General features: G+C 53.9%; 1 protein-coding gene across 2 annotated transcripts; it reads left to right on the top strand.

The window, feature by feature from the left end:
• The first annotated feature begins 991 nt into the window (after positions 1-991).
• On the top strand, positions 992-19,558 carry LOC149520919 (uncharacterized). Of its 2 annotated transcripts, XM_089774670.1 has the most exons (6): positions 992-1,243; positions 3,802-3,961; positions 5,444-5,539; positions 7,949-8,074; positions 14,972-15,034; positions 16,170-19,558. In XM_089774670.1, the coding sequence occupies exons 2-6, from the start codon at positions 3,865-3,867 to the stop codon at positions 16,208-16,210; spliced, it is 423 nt and encodes a 140-aa protein (XP_089630796.1). In that variant the 5' UTR covers positions 992-1,243; positions 3,802-3,864; the 3' UTR covers positions 16,211-19,558. The 2 variants fall into 2 exon arrangements, with proteins under 2 accessions (XP_089630796.1, XP_089630795.1); XM_089774669.1 differs by lacking the exon at positions 16,170-19,558 and having other exon boundaries at positions 14,972-16,145.
• Positions 19,559-19,560: the final 2 nt, after the last annotated feature.

Raw genomic sequence — 19,560 nt, 5'->3', positions numbered from 1 at the left:
AGGAAGCGCAGAGATCAGCTCTGCCTTCCCACCACACTACATTGTGGGATGCTTACCCACAATGCTTTGCTGTCTGTTAACAGGGTGCTAGCAATGTGGCCATGAAATATTGACAATGGGAGGCAGAAAAACCAGTTGGACCAGTTTTCATTTGCACGTTGACAGCACTTTCATCACCAAGACTTTCCAGTGTAGACATAGCCTGGGTGATAGTCTATCACACCTTATTATGCTGATACCTAGCTGGGGCACCAGTGTGCTCTCTATCTTGGAAAACTGGTTTGGGCCTGCCTGTCTAACTTTGGATCATTTTACAACGTTATACATTTGAATCTTATAACTGGATATATACTGTTGCCAAACATATATTAACATGACAATAATATTCAGCAGATTATGAATTTCCAAATGATACCTTACAAGGCATACAAAACTGATCATACTCTTATAAAAGCAATGGTCATAGGAATACAGTCCATTACCATGACTGCTATGAACATAGATTCTCTTGGCCTTCTGCATTTTGCATTGACAAAAACTGATTTGACAAAATCAGATTCTGTTACTCAGAGACTCATAGACTTTGAGGTCAGAAGGAACCATTATGATCATCTAGTCTGACCCCCTGCACAGTGCAGGCCACAGAATCTCACCCACCCCTCTTAGAATAATCCTCTCACCTAGATCTCAGATATTGAAGCCTTCAAATACTTTGAAGACCCCAAGATGCTGAGAATCCTCCAGCTGTGATCTGTACCCCATGCTACAGAGGAAGGTGAAAAACCTCCAGAGTCTCTGCCAATCTACCCTGGAGGAAAATTCCTTCCCGACCCCAAATATGGCGATCAGCTAAACCCTGAGCATGTGGGCAAGACTCACCAGCCAGACACCCAGAAAGTTCTCTATAGTAACTGTTGCTGGAATGTGTCAATTCTGTCAAATGTTTCTGAGGAAAAGCTAGCTCAAGTATCTCTTTTTATAACATCAGAGCCATCACCACCGATGGGGCAGTGGGGTGAGAGAAAAAGGGGGCAATTGCCCCACAGCTTGGCAATTGCAACCACCATCACTACCACAGCTGCAGCAGCAGAGCCCTGGGACCTTTGAATTGCCACCGGAGCTGGAGCCACTTGGGCCCAGGCGGTACCAGTGCACAGCTGGTGACAGCACCAAGACGGCGAGGGATGGCGCTTGGACAAGAGCAGAGCTTGCCCCTGGAGCGGGCTGGGTTCTGTGGAGGAAGGTACGTGATAGGGTTGCTTAGCCCGTGGGCTGCACAGCCTGGAGCTCAGCCAAATGGATTACCGAGCGATTTCTGCTTGGGGGAAACCACAGCAACGATACTGGAGCAGCTCTAGCTGTTTGGTGTGGGCCTCTGGGGCAGCACTGAGAGACCAGGGTTCTCCTCCGCATCCCCAAGGCAGGGGATGTACAAGGCCATAGAAAGGGCTGCCAAGCCCACAGGCTGAGCCGGTGTCAGGCTGCGGAAGCCTCTCTTCCTGGTAAAGACATTATTCGATGTTCAGTTGGGGAAGGAGTGGCCTAAAGGTTGGTCACCTGGCCGGAGGGCTGAGAGCCCAGCCAGAGTGTCAGAGCGACTATCATGAGGTGCTAGGAAGCTGTGAGACCAGGCCTGGCCTGGGCCTAGCGGTGAGTGACTCTGTTCCGAGCCTGGCTCCATTATGGAAACACCCTGGTGATGGAGAGTGGTGCAAGACCCGGCTACACGCGGCACGGAGTCCACACTAGGGGGGATTTAAAAATGGCGGCGCCCGGCAAGATGCAAATGAAGCCCGGGATATTTACATCCCGGGCTTCATTTGCAACTTCGAATGCCTACATTAGCCACCTTAGGTCGAACTAGGGTGGCAGTGTAGACATGTCTATACGTCTATAGATTGGCTATAGATTGTATCATGAGCTTTCATGGGCAAAACCCACTTCCTCAGGTGAGCAAGGCAGAGGAAAAAGGGGGAGCCCCCAATATAACAAACACAAATGAGCTGTGTTCCTGGAGCACAGGCCCTACAATGGTTACTAGCTCAGACAGTCAGGGAAACAGCCCTGTGCCTAGCCTCTGACAGCCCTGAAACATCTGGCACCAGCCCCTCTCAGAGCTGGGGTACTGGGCTGGAGGGACCATTGGGCTGACCCAGGCTGACTCTTATGCTCTTACCTGAACTGAGGGCAGCTATGGCTTCAGCCCCTGCAGAGGACAGGGATACAGGGAGGTGGGAGCCATTCTGAAAGGGAACAAAAGGGATAGGACTCTGTGCTTGTTCTTCATTCAGGAGAATCCTAAACCCCCACCCCAAAATCCCAGGCCTAGGGAGAATAGCGTGATCCAACGCGCTGGTTGGGGACGTAGGCTGCATGGGGGCAGGCAGGGGAGCACAGCCCAGAGGGGCTGGAGGAGAAGAGAGATGGGTCAGGTGGATGGTGGGGAGCAGAGGGGGTTCCAGCGAGGGGTGACTCCCAGAAACACAAACGCAGCTACTGTGGCTAGTTCCCCCGCCCGCCATGTCACTTCCCTTGCTCAGTACACAGCTCGTTGTGTAACCGGCGCTGTGCTGCTTCCTGGGCCCTTGCACCACCGTCCGCCGATGGGGCAACTGGCGCTGGCTCTTGCAAGCTGAGGGGAACCACAGACCTGCGTGAGGAGTCTGGGGAAGCTGGGGCCTCGTATGGCACCAAAAGCAGGATGTGAGGCTCTGCCTTGGGGAGAGGCACAAGGGGATGGACACAGCTTTGAAGTTCCACCCCTTCCCTGCCAGTCAGGGATGGGATTTCCAGGGGCCCGGTGAGAGCTCTGTGCTGCTATTCGACATGCGCAGGGTAGGGCCAAAGAGCCCAGGCTCCTAGCTCCAGAGCTGAAGGAGAATTCTCGTTAGCAGTACGGGGCCTCTGACACACAGCAGAGGGCAGTGGTGACATACGCCTGACAGCACATTAGGCTGGATGAACCTGCTTCCTAAGTCATGAGTCAGGAATAGATCCCAGGAGTCCTCTGCAACTCCACCAGCCCATGCCACAATGAGGCCTGCTTCTCGCAGAGGCAGGATTGTCCTGACCCCAGGCCTAGCAGACACACGGAGGCTGCGGAGAGTGTTTATGGGGGCAGGGTAGAGAGAGACAAGGCTGGGACTGAAGGGCTCCATCTGGCTTAGGACTTCCCCCAAAGCACAGTCGTGGCTGGGTCTGCTGCTCTGCTGTGTCCCAGGCGTACGGCAGCATGGCCTAGTGGTGGGGAGGCAGTGTGGCTTAGTGCCTAGAGCACTGGATTGGGACTCGGACAACTGGGTTTCCATTCTGGCTCTCCTGGCTCCTTCTGTGCCTCAGTTTCCCCAGCTGCAAAATGGGGACAACGATTCCAACCTCCTTTGTGAGGTACCGATGGGAAGTGCAGGGTGGGCACCAGGGAGTAGCGCTGCTCCCGCCCAGGTTCACTTGCTGACCGCAGTGGACTCACTCCTGGTTGCCAGGGTGTGAGCGAGGAGGGGAGCAGGCCTGAGTCCCTGCCCAGGGTGCTCAGGATCCTCGGAGGCTCTTGGAGGAGAGGCCAGGGTATTTTCTCAGCCCAGCCTGCAGGGACCCTCCTGTCCCACCCCTGAGTATCTGCCGTGGCTTTCTCTCCCGCCCCCGGTTTGAACCAGGAGAAGCTGTGGGAACCCTTTGCTCTTGGGCCCGGCCGTGGCGGCCCGGCGAGGCAGCCCCATTGGCTGCGCCTGGCTCTGATGCTGTCGGGCATTACGCCACAGGGCCCCGCGCTGTTGCAATAAGATGCTCCGTTGCGTTACCCAGATCAGAGCCGGGCAGAGAGCTGCCAGAGCGGGACCTGTGCGGGACCCACCTGCAGGACAGGCCATGGAAATGAGCAACGTCCGCATGAACCACGTGGCTGAGGAGAGGTCGCCGGGCAGGAAGGTGAAAAGCAGCAGTCCCAAGCCAGCGAGGCACGAAGGTAAAATCCAGGCCAGTCGCCAGGGTTGTCCCTACCAGTGTTGGTGCCTTATGTAGCCCAGCACTGCACTGCGGAGGGGGAGGAGGGTTGCCAGAGTCCCCGAGCTGAGCCCGTGGGGGGTGCCTGGGGGATGGTGCTGCCAGCTCTCTAAGCAGCATAGGGCACCTCTACATCTGGGACACCAACAGCAGCTGCATTTGCGGCATATGCCTAAGGACGGCCCTGCCCGTCGCTATCTCACGCTCAAGCAGCATGCAAGCAAGCAACACATAGTGCAGCGCCTGTCCCGACTACACACCACCCTCAGTAACAGCCTGTGGCTGCTACAGCTCATGTGGAAAAGGAGACGGGGCGGCCTGTCCATATAGGTGAACTAGGTGGTCGCCTAGTTAAGTGGGGTGCCAAATGGTGGCGCAATATCATTGAGGGGTTTGGAGGTGGGGGCGCCAATTGCATGGTTCACCTAGGGTGCCAGGTGCTGGCAGCTAGTCTAGGGCCACCCCTGAAAGGAGACAACAATCCTCAGACAACCGCTAGCTGTCCACAGGCCACAGCTCGGGGACTTCTGGCCTAGCTAGCTCCACAGAGCAGCACTGCAGCCAACGTTTGATCACCTTGCAGCTAGGGTTGCTAGGTGTCCGGCCTTGGCCCGGACAGTCTGGTATTAGCGGCCTCTTTCCTGTAAAAAAACCAGAAAATACTGGACATGTAAAATGTGCAGTATTTTCTGTTTTCCTCAGACAGAAGGCCACTCGGGAGACTCTTCCCCTGCTGCATCTGGCGGCATCTGGCGGGGTTGGGGAGAGTGGGGAGCATGGGGATTTAAAGGTGCAGTGACTTTTTTTTGTGGGGGGGTTTTCTCACCAACTTTGCCCCCCCCCTTTGGGGGGGGTGGTCCAACGAGTTTGGTCTCTTTTTATTTTTTTTTTTTTGCTCAACCAATTTTTTCCCTGCCATGTTCGGTATTTTTTGTGAAAGTATCTGGCAACCTAGTTGCAGGGGGCTGATGGTATCACAGTCAGGAAAAGCAACGGACAGATCCATGGCTGAGCAGCTTTGAACCAGTGCTAGCAGGGAAGCACAGAGCTCCCAGAGAGCAGCAGTCTGGATGGCAGCTCTGGCATAGAGACACCAGTCAGCTAATGACCAGATCATACCAGAAAATTATGTATTCACCCTGCAGAAAAAATTCAGCATCAATAGATTTCTTCCATCGTATTTTTTCTAAGATATTTGGGCTTCTTCAGAAAATAAACATTTCCAGTTAACCAAAACCCCCAAAATATTTTTGGCATTTTCCCACAAGGCTTTGGGTGAAAACTGAAAAAAAAGGTCCATTTTGCAACCAGGTGAATAAAATTACACACGTACACTCATAGAAAAAATATCCATTTTCAGCTTTGTCAATGACAACTCTAAAGTAGCCAAAGGCTGAATTTCTTCTGGTTTGAAATATTTTTTTTAAACCTGCCTGTTTTACAGCAGCGGCGTTTTCTGATGAAGACATGCCTGATTATGAAAATATAACAGTGACAACCGCCACGAATCACCAGCCTCCATCAGAAATGCCTCCCCCACGTAAGTCAGAACTGCGTAACATCGGCACCACCACTCTAGAAGTGGCTGCATTCTACTGCTGGGTGAAGGATCTCAAAAACACTTTATACTGCTCACATAGAAAGGGATCAGATATCCCATGCTGAAATGCAGTCACTTCTGGGGTGGGATATAGTGACCTTTTAACAGCTGCACAGCAGTGCTGCATGAAGATCACTCATGCACTGCTAAAATGCAGCCACTTCTGAGGTGGAGGCAAAGCGGCTGTTTAACAACTGCGTAGGACAGGAAGTGAAGAGGAAGCCTGCATCCTGAAGGGTGGCAAAATGGAATTGCTCCCATGGACATATGGCCTGGACCTTGGGATAAGAGGGAGTAAAATGTCTATGGGAGCTGGAGGGAGGGAAAAATCCCTTAGTCGAGCAATGACCTCCTTGCCTTCTCCATTCCTCAGGGCTTGCCTCCTGAGAGTAGCTGTGCAAGGATTCTTGCTGGGGAGCCATCTCCCTGGAAAGTTGTGAGGGGCTGGTCCCTGGGCTGAGACAGCTGCTGTCAGTTACACCAGCCCAGTGAGCTGCAGGCACCGCCAGGACTGGGGCAAACTCTGCATTCTTCCGGAACCGTTTGGGAGAGATGCTGGGGTACAGACCATTCCCACCTCTCAGGGGTGAACAGCCTTTGCCATCTGGAAAAGAAACCACAGCATGGGGATTTTAATAGCCAGGGCCTCAGATTTATGTCTCATCTGGGAGAGAGCATCTCTAGCAGCAAAGCGTCTGTAATGCCACACTGGGGCACGGAGATTAGCACTGATTGCATGGTGAGAGCGCCCCCTGCTGAGACTGACGCCCTGCTCCCTGCAGCACAGCGCCCCCTAGTGCCACACGGGGCATTGTGGTGAGCACTGTTGGCATGACGCCCCCTACTGTGCCCCCACCTTGCTCCCTGCAGCACAGTGCCCCCTAGCGCCACACGGGGCATTGTGGTGAGCACTGTTGGCATGACGCCCCCTACTGTGCCCCCACCTTGCTCCCTGCAGCACAGCGCCCCCTAGCGCCACACGGGGCATTGTGGTGAGTACTGTTGGCATGACGCCCCCTACTGTGCCCCCACCTTGCTCCCTGCAGCACAGCGCCCCCTAGCGCCACACGGGGCATTGTGGTGAGTACTGTTGGCATGACTCCCCCTACTGTACCCCCACCTTGCTCCCTGCAGCACAGCACCCCCTAGTGCCACACGGAGCATTGTGGTGAGCACTGTTGGCATGACTCCCCCTACTGTACCCCCACCTTGCTCCCTGCAGCACAGCACCCCCTAGTGCCACACGGGGCATTGTGGTGAGCACTGTTGGCATGACTCCCTCTACTGTGCCCCCACCTTGCTCCCTGCAGCACAGCGCCCCCTAGTGCCACACGGGGCATTGTGGTGAGCACTGTTGGCATGACGCCCCCTACTGTGCCCCCACCTTGCTCCCTGCAGCACAGCGCCCCCTAGTGCCACACGGAGCATTGTGGTGAGCCCTGATGGCATGGTGCCCTGTTCTCATCTCCTTCCCTGCAGCACCGCATGGAGTTCTCGCCACCGGGGAGCTTGGGTTGTTTGGGAAGGTCACCCAGCTACTTCCAGGCCCAGCTCTAGGCATGGGTAGCATGGCAGCTGGCCATGGAATCATGGAGGCAGCCAGGCCTTGGTATCTGGGGGCAGAAACCCCTGTTACTCCAGGCATTACTGTGATGTATGGTCCCAGAGGCAGACTAAGATTTACTGGGGTCCTAGGCACACAGAACATTTGGGCTCTCCACACCCTTGGGGCCCAGGGACACCTGAACTGGGGGGGGGGGGACTTTTAACAATGAGGGGCCATGCCTGAGCCCTTTTTAACATGGGCTAAGGCGCCTCAGGCAGGCATGGCTCCTCCACTATGCAGCACAGCTCCTGCTAGAAGCAACAACCCCTTTGTGGTGTGTGGGGGAGGGGGAGCCAAGATGGGCCTTAGCTCCTCCTCCCCACAGGGCCCTATCTTCTGTTGGCTCTGCCCCCTGGCCAGGCAGGAAGACAGTGCCAGCTCTGATAAGAGCTGCCCAGGGCGATGCACCCCAGGGGGCAGAGATATGGGAGGGGGCTGCTTTTGGGCCCCCTGCCCCCTGCCCCCTGCCCAGGGCAGATGGAAGGTCCAGGGTACTCCCAGCACCCTAGGCTCTCTGGGTGGCTCTTACCATGGCACAACTCTGGCTTCAAGCCTGGCCAGGGGGTAGGGCCTGGGGAGAAGGGGAAAAGCAGGGGGCATGGACCAGTTGGGCTCCCCACATTTCTACACAATTGGCTGGGCCATGTGTTGCTCCCCACTGTGTGTGGCACAGGCATTAGCACATATGGAACACACCCAGAACCTGCTCAAATGTAACAGCAGCTGTTTTCCCATCCCTGCAGCTCCGTCCATCCCCCCACCAGCCGAAGTGAGACCCCGGGAGCAGAAACACATCCCCTGGCTGTTCCTCCCGATGGCCATTTGCTTCCTCACATGGATCATTCTCCTCACGCTCATAATGCTGAATGGTGAGTCTGGCCCCAGGCGGTCGGGTGAAGGGTTCAGGCAGAGCCACCAAGTCCCGTGACTATTTGAGGTCTGGCGCCCCGACGGGCGAGTGAGACACGGGCTCTCAGAGAAGGTTAAGAGGGGTCGAGGGATCTAGGAACCGCCTCCGGGGCGAGCAGTCTCCGGGGCGAGCAGCCTCCACAGCAGGGCCAGAAAGGATCCCCCGCAAACTCAGGCTGTGCAAACACCAAACGCCATCCTGGAGCATTGCATGTAGGACTCAGGAGCTAATGGGAGTCTTGAAGGGAACCTGGAGCCCAGTTTTACATGCCACACTTTACAAAAGATGTGACCAAACTGGAGCATGCACAAGACAGCCACCCACACAGTCAGGGGTTGGCAGAATTGGGAACCATTAGCCTAGAGAAGGGAAGGTGGGCAGGGCTGGGGACACTGAGGATGGTCTCCAGGGAGAGGGATCCATTGTTCCCCGTGCCCCATCCTTGAAGGAGGCATTTAGGCTGGATATTAGTTAAGCACTGGACCAGGCGGCCAAAGGAGAGTGTGGAATCCCTGGCATTGGACGTTTCTAAGAGCAGGTTGGTCAAACCCCTGGAGGGACGCTAGGTACACAAGCCCCTGGGAGGAATGTTAGATACACAAGCTCCTGGAGGGATGCTAGATGTACATACAAGCCCCTGGAGGGACGCTGGACGCACAAGCTCTGTGGAGGGACGCTGGATGTACAAGCCCCCGGCAGTGGTTCTCAACTCGTTTCAGTCCTCAGACCACCAGGCCAATCAAAAAATTTTCATGGACTTTGGACAATGTTCCTGTGGACCACCGAAAAAGTCACCATGGACCACCAGTTGAGAACCACAGCGAGGGATGCTGGATGTACAAGCACATGGAGGGATGCTGGATGTACCGGTCCTACTTCAGAGCAGGAGGTTGGAGTAGGTCCTTTCTGCTCTGCATTTTTCTGGCAGCTGTGGGGCTCTTTAATCTGACGGGCCCTGGAGCTAGGAGCCAGTTCAGACTACTGTATAAGGTACATATTTTGGACAGAGTGGGGAATTAACCCCTGGGACAGCTGAGCTAGAGGTGGGGTCAATACTCCTGCACTTTGGCTGCTCTCAGTTCTTGCTATAAAACCCATTCCCACTCCTCTGTCAGTCCCTGGGCTCCTCTCTCTGTTCACTGTGTGGACTGCACTGGATTCTATTGGGCCTTTCTGGCACAGAACGGAGGCCTGGCCCCGTGGGCATCAGTGGCGCAACAGTCAGGATATCAAGGCACCTGTGAATCAGACGGTGACAATCAGGGGAGACCTGAGACCCTGTTGAACATAAGAAAATAGGAATGGCCCTGCTGGGTCAGAGCAAAGGTTCATCTAGCCCAGACTCCAGTCTTCTGAGGGTGGCCAATGCCAGGTGCCCCCAGAGGGAGTGAACAGAAATAGAGAATCATCAAGTGATTCCCTCCCCTGTCACCCATTTCCAGCCCCTGACAAACAGAGGCGAGGGACACCATTCCTACCCATCCTGGCTAATAAGTATCTATGGACCTAATCTCCATTATCTAGCTCTTTTTTGAACCCTGTTAAAGTTCTGGTCTTCACAACATCCTCTGGCAGGGAGTTCCACAGGCTGACTGTGTGCTGTATGAAGAATAACTTCCCTTTGTTTATTTCATTACCTATTCATTTCATATGGTGACCCCCTAGTTCTTATGTTATGCTTGGGGTCAGGCTACGGGAGCTACTGAGAGGGGGGAGTTTTACTGTGGATGTTTAGGGTGGGGGGAAAGCCCTCATCCCAGGGAAAGACCCTTCGATCCCCATACATCTCTGTTGTGGGCCTGATCATGGGAGTCTGTCCATAGACCTTGCTGAACTCTGGATCAGGCCCCAAGTCTGCCTGCACGGGATCCTAGCAGTCCAGCAGAAAGTGAGGTGCTCCTGAGACAGATACCAATGGACTGCAGAGTGCTATTGACCCCAACAGAGATCAGGGCTCCTTTGTGCCAGGCCCTGCCCCAAAGGGTGTATGAACTAAGGAGGCAAAGGATGGGAAACTGAGGCACAGACTGAGAAAATGACTTGCCCAAGATCACCCAGCAGGTCAGTGACAGAGTCAGGAACAGAATGCGGGTCTCCCAAGGACAGCGCCCTACCCACTCAATGGCAGGGATGTGAATCGTTAACCCATCAGTCGGTTAACCGGAAACCTCACCCTTAATGGTGAGACTTACCAGCTACAGTTAACCAGCAGGGGCTGGAGCAGCTCCCCACCTGTCCTAGGCAGACGGCTGCTCCAGCCCCGCGGGGCCCACCCTAGGCAGGGGCTGCTCTGGCTGGCTGGAACAGCCCCTGTCCATGGTGGGCCCATGCAACAACACCCCCCTCCTGCAGGTTACATGTTGAGTCCCCGGGAGCTGGGCTGGCAGGGCTGCTGGACCCGCTCCGCGGGAAGCGTCACTGCAGGCTCTGAGGCATAAAGCTTATTGAAGCGCATACAGCAGAGCCCGCAGGGTGTGTGGCCTGTTGCCAGTAACCGTGGTTACACTGGAAACGCCTGTCTACATCCCTCTCAATGGTGCTGTTTGCCCAGTTTTGCTGGGGCTGCCCCACTACACGCCAGCCAGACTGTCTACGCTCCATGTTTCTCAAGACATCACAGCTCAAAGCACTTTCCCAAGCAATGGCTAAAGATATTAACCAATCCTAGGCAAATCAGATAGCAAAGCCCAGGACTGTTTAGAGTCACGGCTCTGTGCTAAGATGAAATGCGAGTTTCTCTGCACTGGGACTGGTGTGTTTGTGGTTTCCCTGTGGGCTGTGCTAGGGCTTTGGAAATGTTGTGCTAGGTCAGTTCATTAGTGTCACTTCGTGACTCTTTGCTATTGTACAAAATTGGAGTTTGTGTTGGAATAGACGAGTGCAGGGAATAGGATGGCTACATAAATACGTGCTAATTCAGGTTGTACCTCAGTAACCTGGGACTCTTTTGTCCAGGAACATCCATGGTCCAATTAACCCCGGGGAAGTAGGGCCAGCAGCTGAGAGCCCCGTGCATGGTGAGGCTAGTGATAGTGGGGCCAGAGCCTCAGCAGTCTGGCAGTGGTAGCGGGGCCGTGGTAGCGGGGTAGGGGCAGCCTGGCAACCCAGCGAGGGCTAGGCCAGTCCGTGTGTGCCGGTCTAGCACTGGGGTTGTGCCACAGCAGTCTGAGTGGGATTGCGTGCCAGCCCAGCAGGGGGACAGAGCCGTGGCAGCCTGGTTGGTAGTAAGGCTGGGACGCAGCAGCCCAGCAAGGGAAGCCTGTCTGGGGCTCCGGCAGTGGAGCCACGGCAACCCAGTTGGGGCTGCGGCAGGTCAGGGCATGGGCTTCACCAGCAGAGGGGCTGCAGCAGCAGTTATGGCAGCGGGATTGGGGCAGCCGAGTCGCCCAGCCAGCAGCAGGGCCGAAGGAGCCAGTGGAGGGAAGGGGCGGCAGGCTGAATAGGTCGGTGCCAGGGGACCCTCCATGGTCCGGCAAATTCCCTCATCTGGGACGGCTCAGGTGCCAAGGGTGCTGGAGCAGGGCGGTCCAACCTGTACCAATGATGGATGAGTGCCGATGGATGGATGGACTGAAGGATGGGTATGTATGCGGACGGAGGGATGGACAGAAGGATGGTTATGTATGCGGATGGATGGATGGACAGAAGGATGGGTATGTATGCGGATGGAGGGATGGACGGAAGGATGGGTATGTATGCGGATAGATGGATAGACAGAAGGATGGGTATGTATGTGGATAGATGGATAGACAGAAGGATGGGTATGTATGCGGATAGATGGATGGACAGAAGGATGGGTATGTATGCGGATGGATGGATGGACAGAAGGATGGGTATGTATGCGGATGGAGGGATGGACAGAAGGATGGTTATGTATGCGGATGAATGGATGGACAGAAGGATGGGTATGTATGCGGATGGAGGGATGGACGGAAGGATGGGTATGTATGCGGATAGATGGATAGACAGAAGGATGGGTATGTATGCGGATAGATGGATAGACAGAAGGATGGGTATGTATGCGGATAGATGGATGGACAGAAGGATGGGTATGTATGCGGATGGATGGATGGACAGAAGGATGGGTATGTATGCGGATGGAGGGATGGACGGAAGGATGGGTATGTATGCGGATAGATGGATAGACAGAAGGATGGGTATGTATGCGGATAGATGGATAGACAGAAGGATGGGTATGTATGCGGATGGATGGATGGATGGATGGAAGGATGGGTATGTATGCGGATAGATGGATAGACAGAAGGATGGGTATGTATATGGATGGACGGAAGGATGGGTATGTATGCGGATAGATGGATAGACAGAAGGATGGGTATGTATGCGGATGGAGGGATGGACGGAAGGATGGGTATGTATGCGGATAGATGGATAGACAGAAGGATGGGTATGTATGCGGATGGAGGGATGGATGGAAGGATGGGTATGTATGCGGATGGACGGAAGGATGGGTATGTATGCGGATAGATGGATGGACGGAAGGATGGGTATGTATGCGGATGGACGGATGGACGGAAGGATGGGTATGTATGCGGATGGACGGATGTACTGAAGGATGGGTATGTATGCGGATAGATGGATGGACGGAAGGATGGGTATGTATGCGGATGGACGGATGGACGGAAGGATGGGTATGTATGCGAATAGATGGATAGACAGAAGGATGGGTATGTATGCGGATGGATGGATGGACAGAAGGATGGGTATGTATGTGGATAGAGGGATGGACAGAAGGATGGGTATGTATGCGGATGGACGGAAGGATGGGTATGTATGCGGATGGAGGGATGGACAGAAGGATGGGTATGTATGCGGATGGACGGAAGGATGGCTATGTATGCGGATGGATGGATGGACAGAAGGATGGGTATGTATGCGGATGGATGGAAGAATGGCTATGTATGCGGATGGATGGATGGACAGAACGATGGGTATGTATGCGGATAGAGGGATGGACAGAAGGATGGGTATGTATGCGGATGGAGGAATGGACAGAAGGATGGGTATGTATGCGGATGGACGGAAGGATGGCTATGTATGCGGATGGATGGATGGACAGAAGGATGGGTATGTATGCGGATGGATGGATGGACAGAAGGATGGGTATGTATGCGGATGGATGGATGGACGGAAGGATGGGTATGTATGCGGATGGATGGATGGACGGAAGGATGGGTATGTATGCGGATGAAGGGATGGATGGAAGGATGGGTATGTATGCGGATGGATGGATGGACGGATGGGTATGTATGCGGATGGATGGATGGACGGAAGGATGGGTATGTATGCGGATGGATGGATGGACGGAAGGTTGGGTATGTATGCGGATGGATGGATGGACGGAAGGATGGGTATGTATGCGGATGGATGGATGGATGGACGGAAGGATGGGTATGTATGCGGATGGAGGGATGGACAGAAGGATGGGTATGTATGCGAATAGATGGATGGACAGAAGGATGGCTATGTATGCAGATGGACAGAAGGATGGGTATGTATGCGAATAGATGGATGGACAGAAGGATGGGTATGTATGCGGATGGAGGGATGGATAGAAGGATGGGTATGTATGCGGATAGATGGATGGACTGAAGGATGGGTATGTATGCGGATGGAGGGATGGACTGAAGGATGGCTAGGTATGCGGATGGAGGGATGGACAGAAGGATGTCTATGTATGAGGATGGAGGGATGGACAGAAGGATGGGTATGTATGCGGATGGAGGGATGGACAGAAGGATGTCTATGTATGCGGATGGAGGGATGGACGGAAGGATGGGTATGTATGCGGATGGAGGGATGGACAGAAGGATGTCTATGTATGCGGATGGAGGGATGGACGGAAGGATGGGTATGTATGCGGATGGAGGGATGGACAGAAGGATGGGTATGTATGCGGATAGATGGATGGACTGAAGGATGGGTATGTATGCGGATGGAGGGATGGACTGAAGGATGGCTAGGTATGCGGATGGAGGGTGGACAGAAGGATGTCTATGTATGAGGATGGAGGGACGGACAGAAGGATGGGTATGTATGCGGATGGAGGGATGGACAGAAGGATGTCTATGTATGCGGATGGAGGGATGGACGGAAGGATGGGTATGTATGCGGATGGAGGGATGGACGGAAGGATGGGTATGTATACGAGGCGTGGATAGATGGAGCGTCTGTATGCGGATGGATGGACGGATGCCCGTGTGCACTGATGGCGCTATGTGTGTTCATGCTGGTGGGTGGAAGTGCACAGATGTTGATGGCGAGGCGGATGGGTGGCGGACGTGTATGCGGAGGGGAGAGCAGCCAGAGGAGCATGCCTGCCGAGGGAAGGGAAGGTTCGTGTGCATACTGAAGGGTAAAGGATGGTGGGAAGTTTGGGCAGAAGGTAAAGGCCCATCTGGGGAAGGCAAGCCCAAGGCCCCGCCCCTTCCCAGCCCTCACCCCAGGCTACTGCCCCTAGCCCCAGAGGGTGGCTTGGCCTCACCCTTCTCATGTGGCCAGAGTGCCTGGGGCAGCCGTGCAGCAGCCCAACCTTCCTGGCTGGCCAGAGAGCGGAGCACTGGCACCGTGGCCCCAGCTGATCCAGGCGGCCAGCAGAGGGCATAGGCCGTTTTGGGAAGGCAATGCCCTCCCTTGCCTATGCTACCCTGCGTCCATAGATGGACGTGTATATACGCCCATGGATGGCCAGATGTGTATGTCGCTGTGTGTATGCACAGAGAGATCCCTCCTCAGCTATCCCCAGCCTGCTGTGAGACTGTCCAGACTCACATCAAGGAGCGTGTCAAGCTGCATTGCGAACAAGGCCTGTTTGCCATTTTGTTGTTGTTGCTTTCAGACAAGAAGATGACTGAGAAATTAGAGAAGATGAACAATACCCTTTATGACATGATAAACGAAGGTACGTGTGTTTCCTGTCTAGACTGCAGAACCAATATTCCTAAGTCAGCAGGACTCACTGATAAAGTTGGAGCATCATCCATCACACTCGGGCTGTAAAGAGGAGTCATGGACTTCGGGGGCATGGGCATGGAGTGGGGCGCAGCTCCTGGGCATTCTCCATCGTTCTGTGAACATGAGGCCAGGAGAGTTATCCAGGCCTAAGATGCAGAGGATAGGGCTGGTGGGAAATTTTCCATCAAAACCTTTATCTAACAGAAAATTGGGCTCTTGACTGAACTAATTTGTGCAGAACGTGCCTGCCTCCTGCAAATAGTTTTGATTTTTCATCAACCCCCCCCCCCCCAAAAACCACGTAAAAAACAATTTTTTTTGGCCCAAATTGAATTTGTTGTACATTTTTGGGCAGCTTTCAGCTGCTCAACAAGAAAAATGTGTGGGTTTTCTGGTGAAAAAAATTGAATTTTGGCAGATACGATTGTACCCCACCCCTGCCGTTTTGTTGACATTCCACAGCTGGGGATCTGCGGGCTAGGAATCCTTACGGTCTGAATTACAGTAGCAGTGAAAATCCCCACCTATGGAGCTCATGTGCTGGATGCTGTGCATTATTAGATGTATTCTGGTAGTGCCTCAGAGTCCCAGACTTGGCCCAGGCCCTGTGCTGCTGGGTGTATCACAGTAAGCCTGGGAGTCCCCCTGAGCCGTGCTAGGCGCTGCACAAACAGAACAGCAAGAGGGTCCAGTCTAAGTAGGGGCCGTTACCGGTCGCTGCAGGGAGCGGCCGCCAGACTGAAATTTTCTGGCTGTGCTGAGATCAGCTGTCTCTTCCTTGTGCCGACAGTGTCTATGGAGGTGAAGAAAGCCAGTGAGGCAATGCTTGGGTGGGACCCTTCATCTGGCCCTGTCCCTGGTCACCAGCTTCTGGGAGTCCCCGTCACATACCAGGCCCCTCTTGTGGGTGGCTTTGCGGTGATGGGCCCTTCCCAGTCCCCACCGGGAGGGCTCTGGGTGGCGAGAGGAGGGGAGAGAAGAGGGTGCAGGAAGAGAAGATCTTGGCTGCCATGGGAGGGGTTGGGGAACTGGCTCCAGGCATGGGGCCCAGCTGAGCAGGGATGTTTCTGTCTCATTTCCAGCCATCCGGAGAATTAACATAACTCGAAGCTCCAGAGGCTAGCCTGGGGAGCGTGTGCTGGAGGCCAAATGGGCACCTCAGCCCAGCCAGCAGGGGCACCTTCCGGGGCGTCGACAGCCCCCATCTCCACAGTCCACTGAGCCCTAGGCATCTCTGCTAAGCTGAGACTCTCACCAGGCAGCCACCAGGCAGGCACCAAGGCCGCAACCAAAAAGTGCTCACCTGCTGTAGATGCGAAAGGCTCCAGTTCCCTCGCTGGACATCGCTGTCCAATGGAGACACAGGGAGGCACATTCCAGTGGGAAGTGTGAATCCAGCATGGCTTCCCTTGCACCTCCCCGGGGCTGGCTGAGAGCTGGCGTGCAGCTATCTCCAGGAAGAGACAGGCTCACCGACAGGAGGCGCAGATAGAGCAGGTAGAATTGACCTGCTGCATTTTTTCCAAACGCTTGAGGTGGGATTTTCAAGCCCCTCTGGGTAATATTTGTAAAAGCCCTTGCATGAGTTAAGAGTCGATAAGGATTTCTTAGTGCACAGGTGAATGCAAAAAAATCAGGGTGGGGCAGGGGAGAGCGAGAACAGTCTGGGGTTGAATACAAAATGAAATGTTCCAGATTTGTTGGTGAATCAAAGTTTTCACAAAATTGTGTTGGGCTCAATTGAAATCAAATTTGGTGGAATTTTTCAGTGAATTGAAAAACAAAATGAAACAACAACCCCTCCCCCACACCCTGATTGCATTCAATTCATTTGTAGTTCAAGCACTTTTGAGTGTGTTTGATTTTTTAAAAATTAAATTAGACGTTCAAAGCAAAACCTAGATTTGAACAAGAAAATCAAATTGTTTCCATTTCTTCTGGAGTTTTTGGAGGGGTTTTGTTTGGTTTTGGTTCAGCGAAAATCAGAGAAATCATCGTGGATCTGAGGAATGTTTCTGTGGAAAAATGGTTTTGGGTGAAAATTTTTCTCCAGCTCTTCTTAGGAGTCCAAGTCTTTGAAAATCAGTAATCCCCCCTCATTGTCAAAGAGACGTGGACTCCGAAGGGCCAGATTCTCAGAGGCTCCTAATTCCCAGTGATTCCAGTGGGAGTTAACACCTAATTCCCTTGGAGGAGTTGGGCCTGTGTAGCCCATATTCATTCTCCCACAGCCAGCAGGTATGTCTACAGTGCAGAGTTTTTTTGGAAAAATTATACTTACGTCCACGCTGCTATTGCATTCTTTTGACAGAAAGTTGAAAGAACGGAGGGTTTTTTCCGACGGTGATAAGCTTTTTCAGAAAAAGGCCAGTGTGGATGCAGAAGAGGGCGTTTTTTGAAAGAAGAGGCCACTAGGAAAAAGCACAGGTGCCCTGGTGGCCACTCCGTCCACAGTAATCACAGCTTACATGCGAAATAGCATCCAATCAATGTGGATGCTATCTTTCGAAAAAACAGATTGCTTTTTCGTTGTGCTTTGACAGCGTGGACACTCTCTTTTGGAAGAAGTTTTTCCGGAAGATCTCTTCTCGAAAAGCTTCTTCCGAAAGAAGCCTGCAGTCTAGACGGAGTCACCGCTAAACCTGCAAGAGATCCCTGCTAAACCAGCTGCCTCTAGGCCTCATGGTGCATTTCACCCGCATCCGGGACTCTGGTCTGTTGCACGGCTGCTTTGCTGCATCTCTGAGGTTGTAATGGGAATCCTCAGCAGAGTAGCTGATGAGATCTGTTCCTTCTCTTGCCTTTATGCTCCCTCCTCACCCCACCCCTAATTTAAATGCTGGCCAACCAGCCATTGGGGAAAACCCTCATTAAAGGGAAAAGATTTTCCTTGGGAAATGTGGGCTCATTTCATTTCTCTATGGCTCGTATTGGAAGCTGCCTGGGGCAGGGCCCCTAGGAAAGAGTGGGCATGGAGCTCCCGACCTCCAATTCCCACAAGACATCGTGGTACCTACTGCAGAGTCTGCTCCGCAAATTCCCAGCCTGGGTCTCCTCTCCATTGTCCTTGACTGTGCAGTCCTGGAAGATCAATCCCTCCCCCCCCCCCTTGATCTAGGCCGCTTGTCTCTTGGATCCATCAGTTGGCCCTGTCTCAGCAGGAACTTTATAAACACTTCCTGGAGTCTCCCTGTTCCTGAGAGCCCCTCCAGATGCCCAGCACAAAGCCACCTGTCTAGTCATCCCCTTGCAAATCAGTTATCAGCGGCCCATGACTTCAGTCAAGCTAGATGCACAGGCAATAAAAAAAGACGACAAAAATCTCGCCTCTTTAACAGCATCACCAGCCCCAAACATCAAAAATAATGAACCCAGCCCCTGCAAAATCAGGAGACTGGCTGAAAATCATTAACCCCCCCTCCCACTTTGGGGTCCCTTCTTCCGTTCTGGATTCTGAGCCTTGCCAAGGCCTATTTTCCAGCTGGTCTCTGCTAGGGAAGAAACAAAAAGCCAAGATTCTCCTTTAATCCCATGACTCCTGGAGCTGGGTCCTCCCTCCACAGCCCATTGTCCTCCCACTGGCCAGAGCCAGCTGTCTCCAAGTCACTAGGCCTCCAGTTGCTGGGGGCTCCAGTTCTATGTGGCTCCCTGTAACAACAAAATCCCTCCCCTCCAGCTCGGGGCTCTGGCTGGGAGAGACCAGCGGGGCTGGCCCAGCAGGACCAGGCAGTGAGAAGCCCCAGAGAGCAGGAAGTTCAGTGGCTATGTCAGCACTCGGTGAAGCCCCCGCAAGGGGTCTCCTGTGACCTCACCCCATTGCAGCTCTCTTCTGCTCCTTCCCTTGGAAGTCTCTGGCACTGGGCACTGTTGGAAGACAGGAGGCTGGGACAGAAGGACCATGGGGCTGGCTCAGTGTGGCCGTTCTTATGTTAACCTCTGAATGTTCCGCTGCGGCAGCGGAGAGGTGGCAAGGGCAGCAAAGACAGCAGCCACGGAAGTCTGGTTTGTCTGGCACCAGAGGGCGAGCGGGCCGAAAGGGGCCTGTCGGTGGGGCTGAAATAACTAGTCTGGCAGTGCGCACTGGTGACGGGTTTGCTGGACTCTTATGAGCGAGCGCACCACCAGCATGCGGCACACAGCCAGTTCCTGGCCTTCTGGCCCGAGACAGACGCTCTGTGGCAGTATGACAATAACAGGTGCATTGTGAATCCTAAACCGGCCTTATCTGCGCATGGAGGTGGGAGCGTCTCGGGGAGGTCGGCTCTGCTGTCCAATCACTTGGTAAGCAGGGCTCATCCGAGCGGCGTGTTCCAATAAAACCAGAGGCAAAGTGGTGCAGCCAGGAACAAAAAATGTACAGGAGGGACAATTGTACCTTGGCAAGCCCTGAAAGGGACATGGGTTCACGGTGGGAACCAGCTGATGGAGAGCTGGGGCTAACAAGGTTAATGCCACCCAGGTCTGTGTAAGCAG

The sequence above is a fragment of the Pelodiscus sinensis genome, chromosome 31 (assembly GCF_052426305.1).
Source record: "Pelodiscus sinensis isolate ZL-2025 chromosome 31, ASM5242630v1, whole genome shotgun sequence".
Classification (NCBI taxonomy): domain Eukaryota; kingdom Metazoa; phylum Chordata; order Testudines; family Trionychidae; genus Pelodiscus; species Pelodiscus sinensis.
This window is presented reverse-complemented; position numbering and strand designations above follow the sequence as displayed.

Bases quoted from the DNA above. Each gene is read 5' to 3' on its own strand.
- LOC149520919 (XM_089774669.1), top strand. From the start codon at position 3,865: ATGGAAATGAGCAACGTCCGCATGAACCACGTGGCTGAGGAGAGGTCG. The intron at 3,962-5,443 runs GTAAAATCCAGG...CCTGTTTTACAG, and splicing joins CAAGCCAGCGAGGCACGAAG to CAGCGGCGTTTTCTGATGAA. The intron at 5,540-7,948 runs GTAAGTCAGAAC...CCATCCCTGCAG, and splicing joins ATCAGAAATGCCTCCCCCAC to CTCCGTCCATCCCCCCACCA.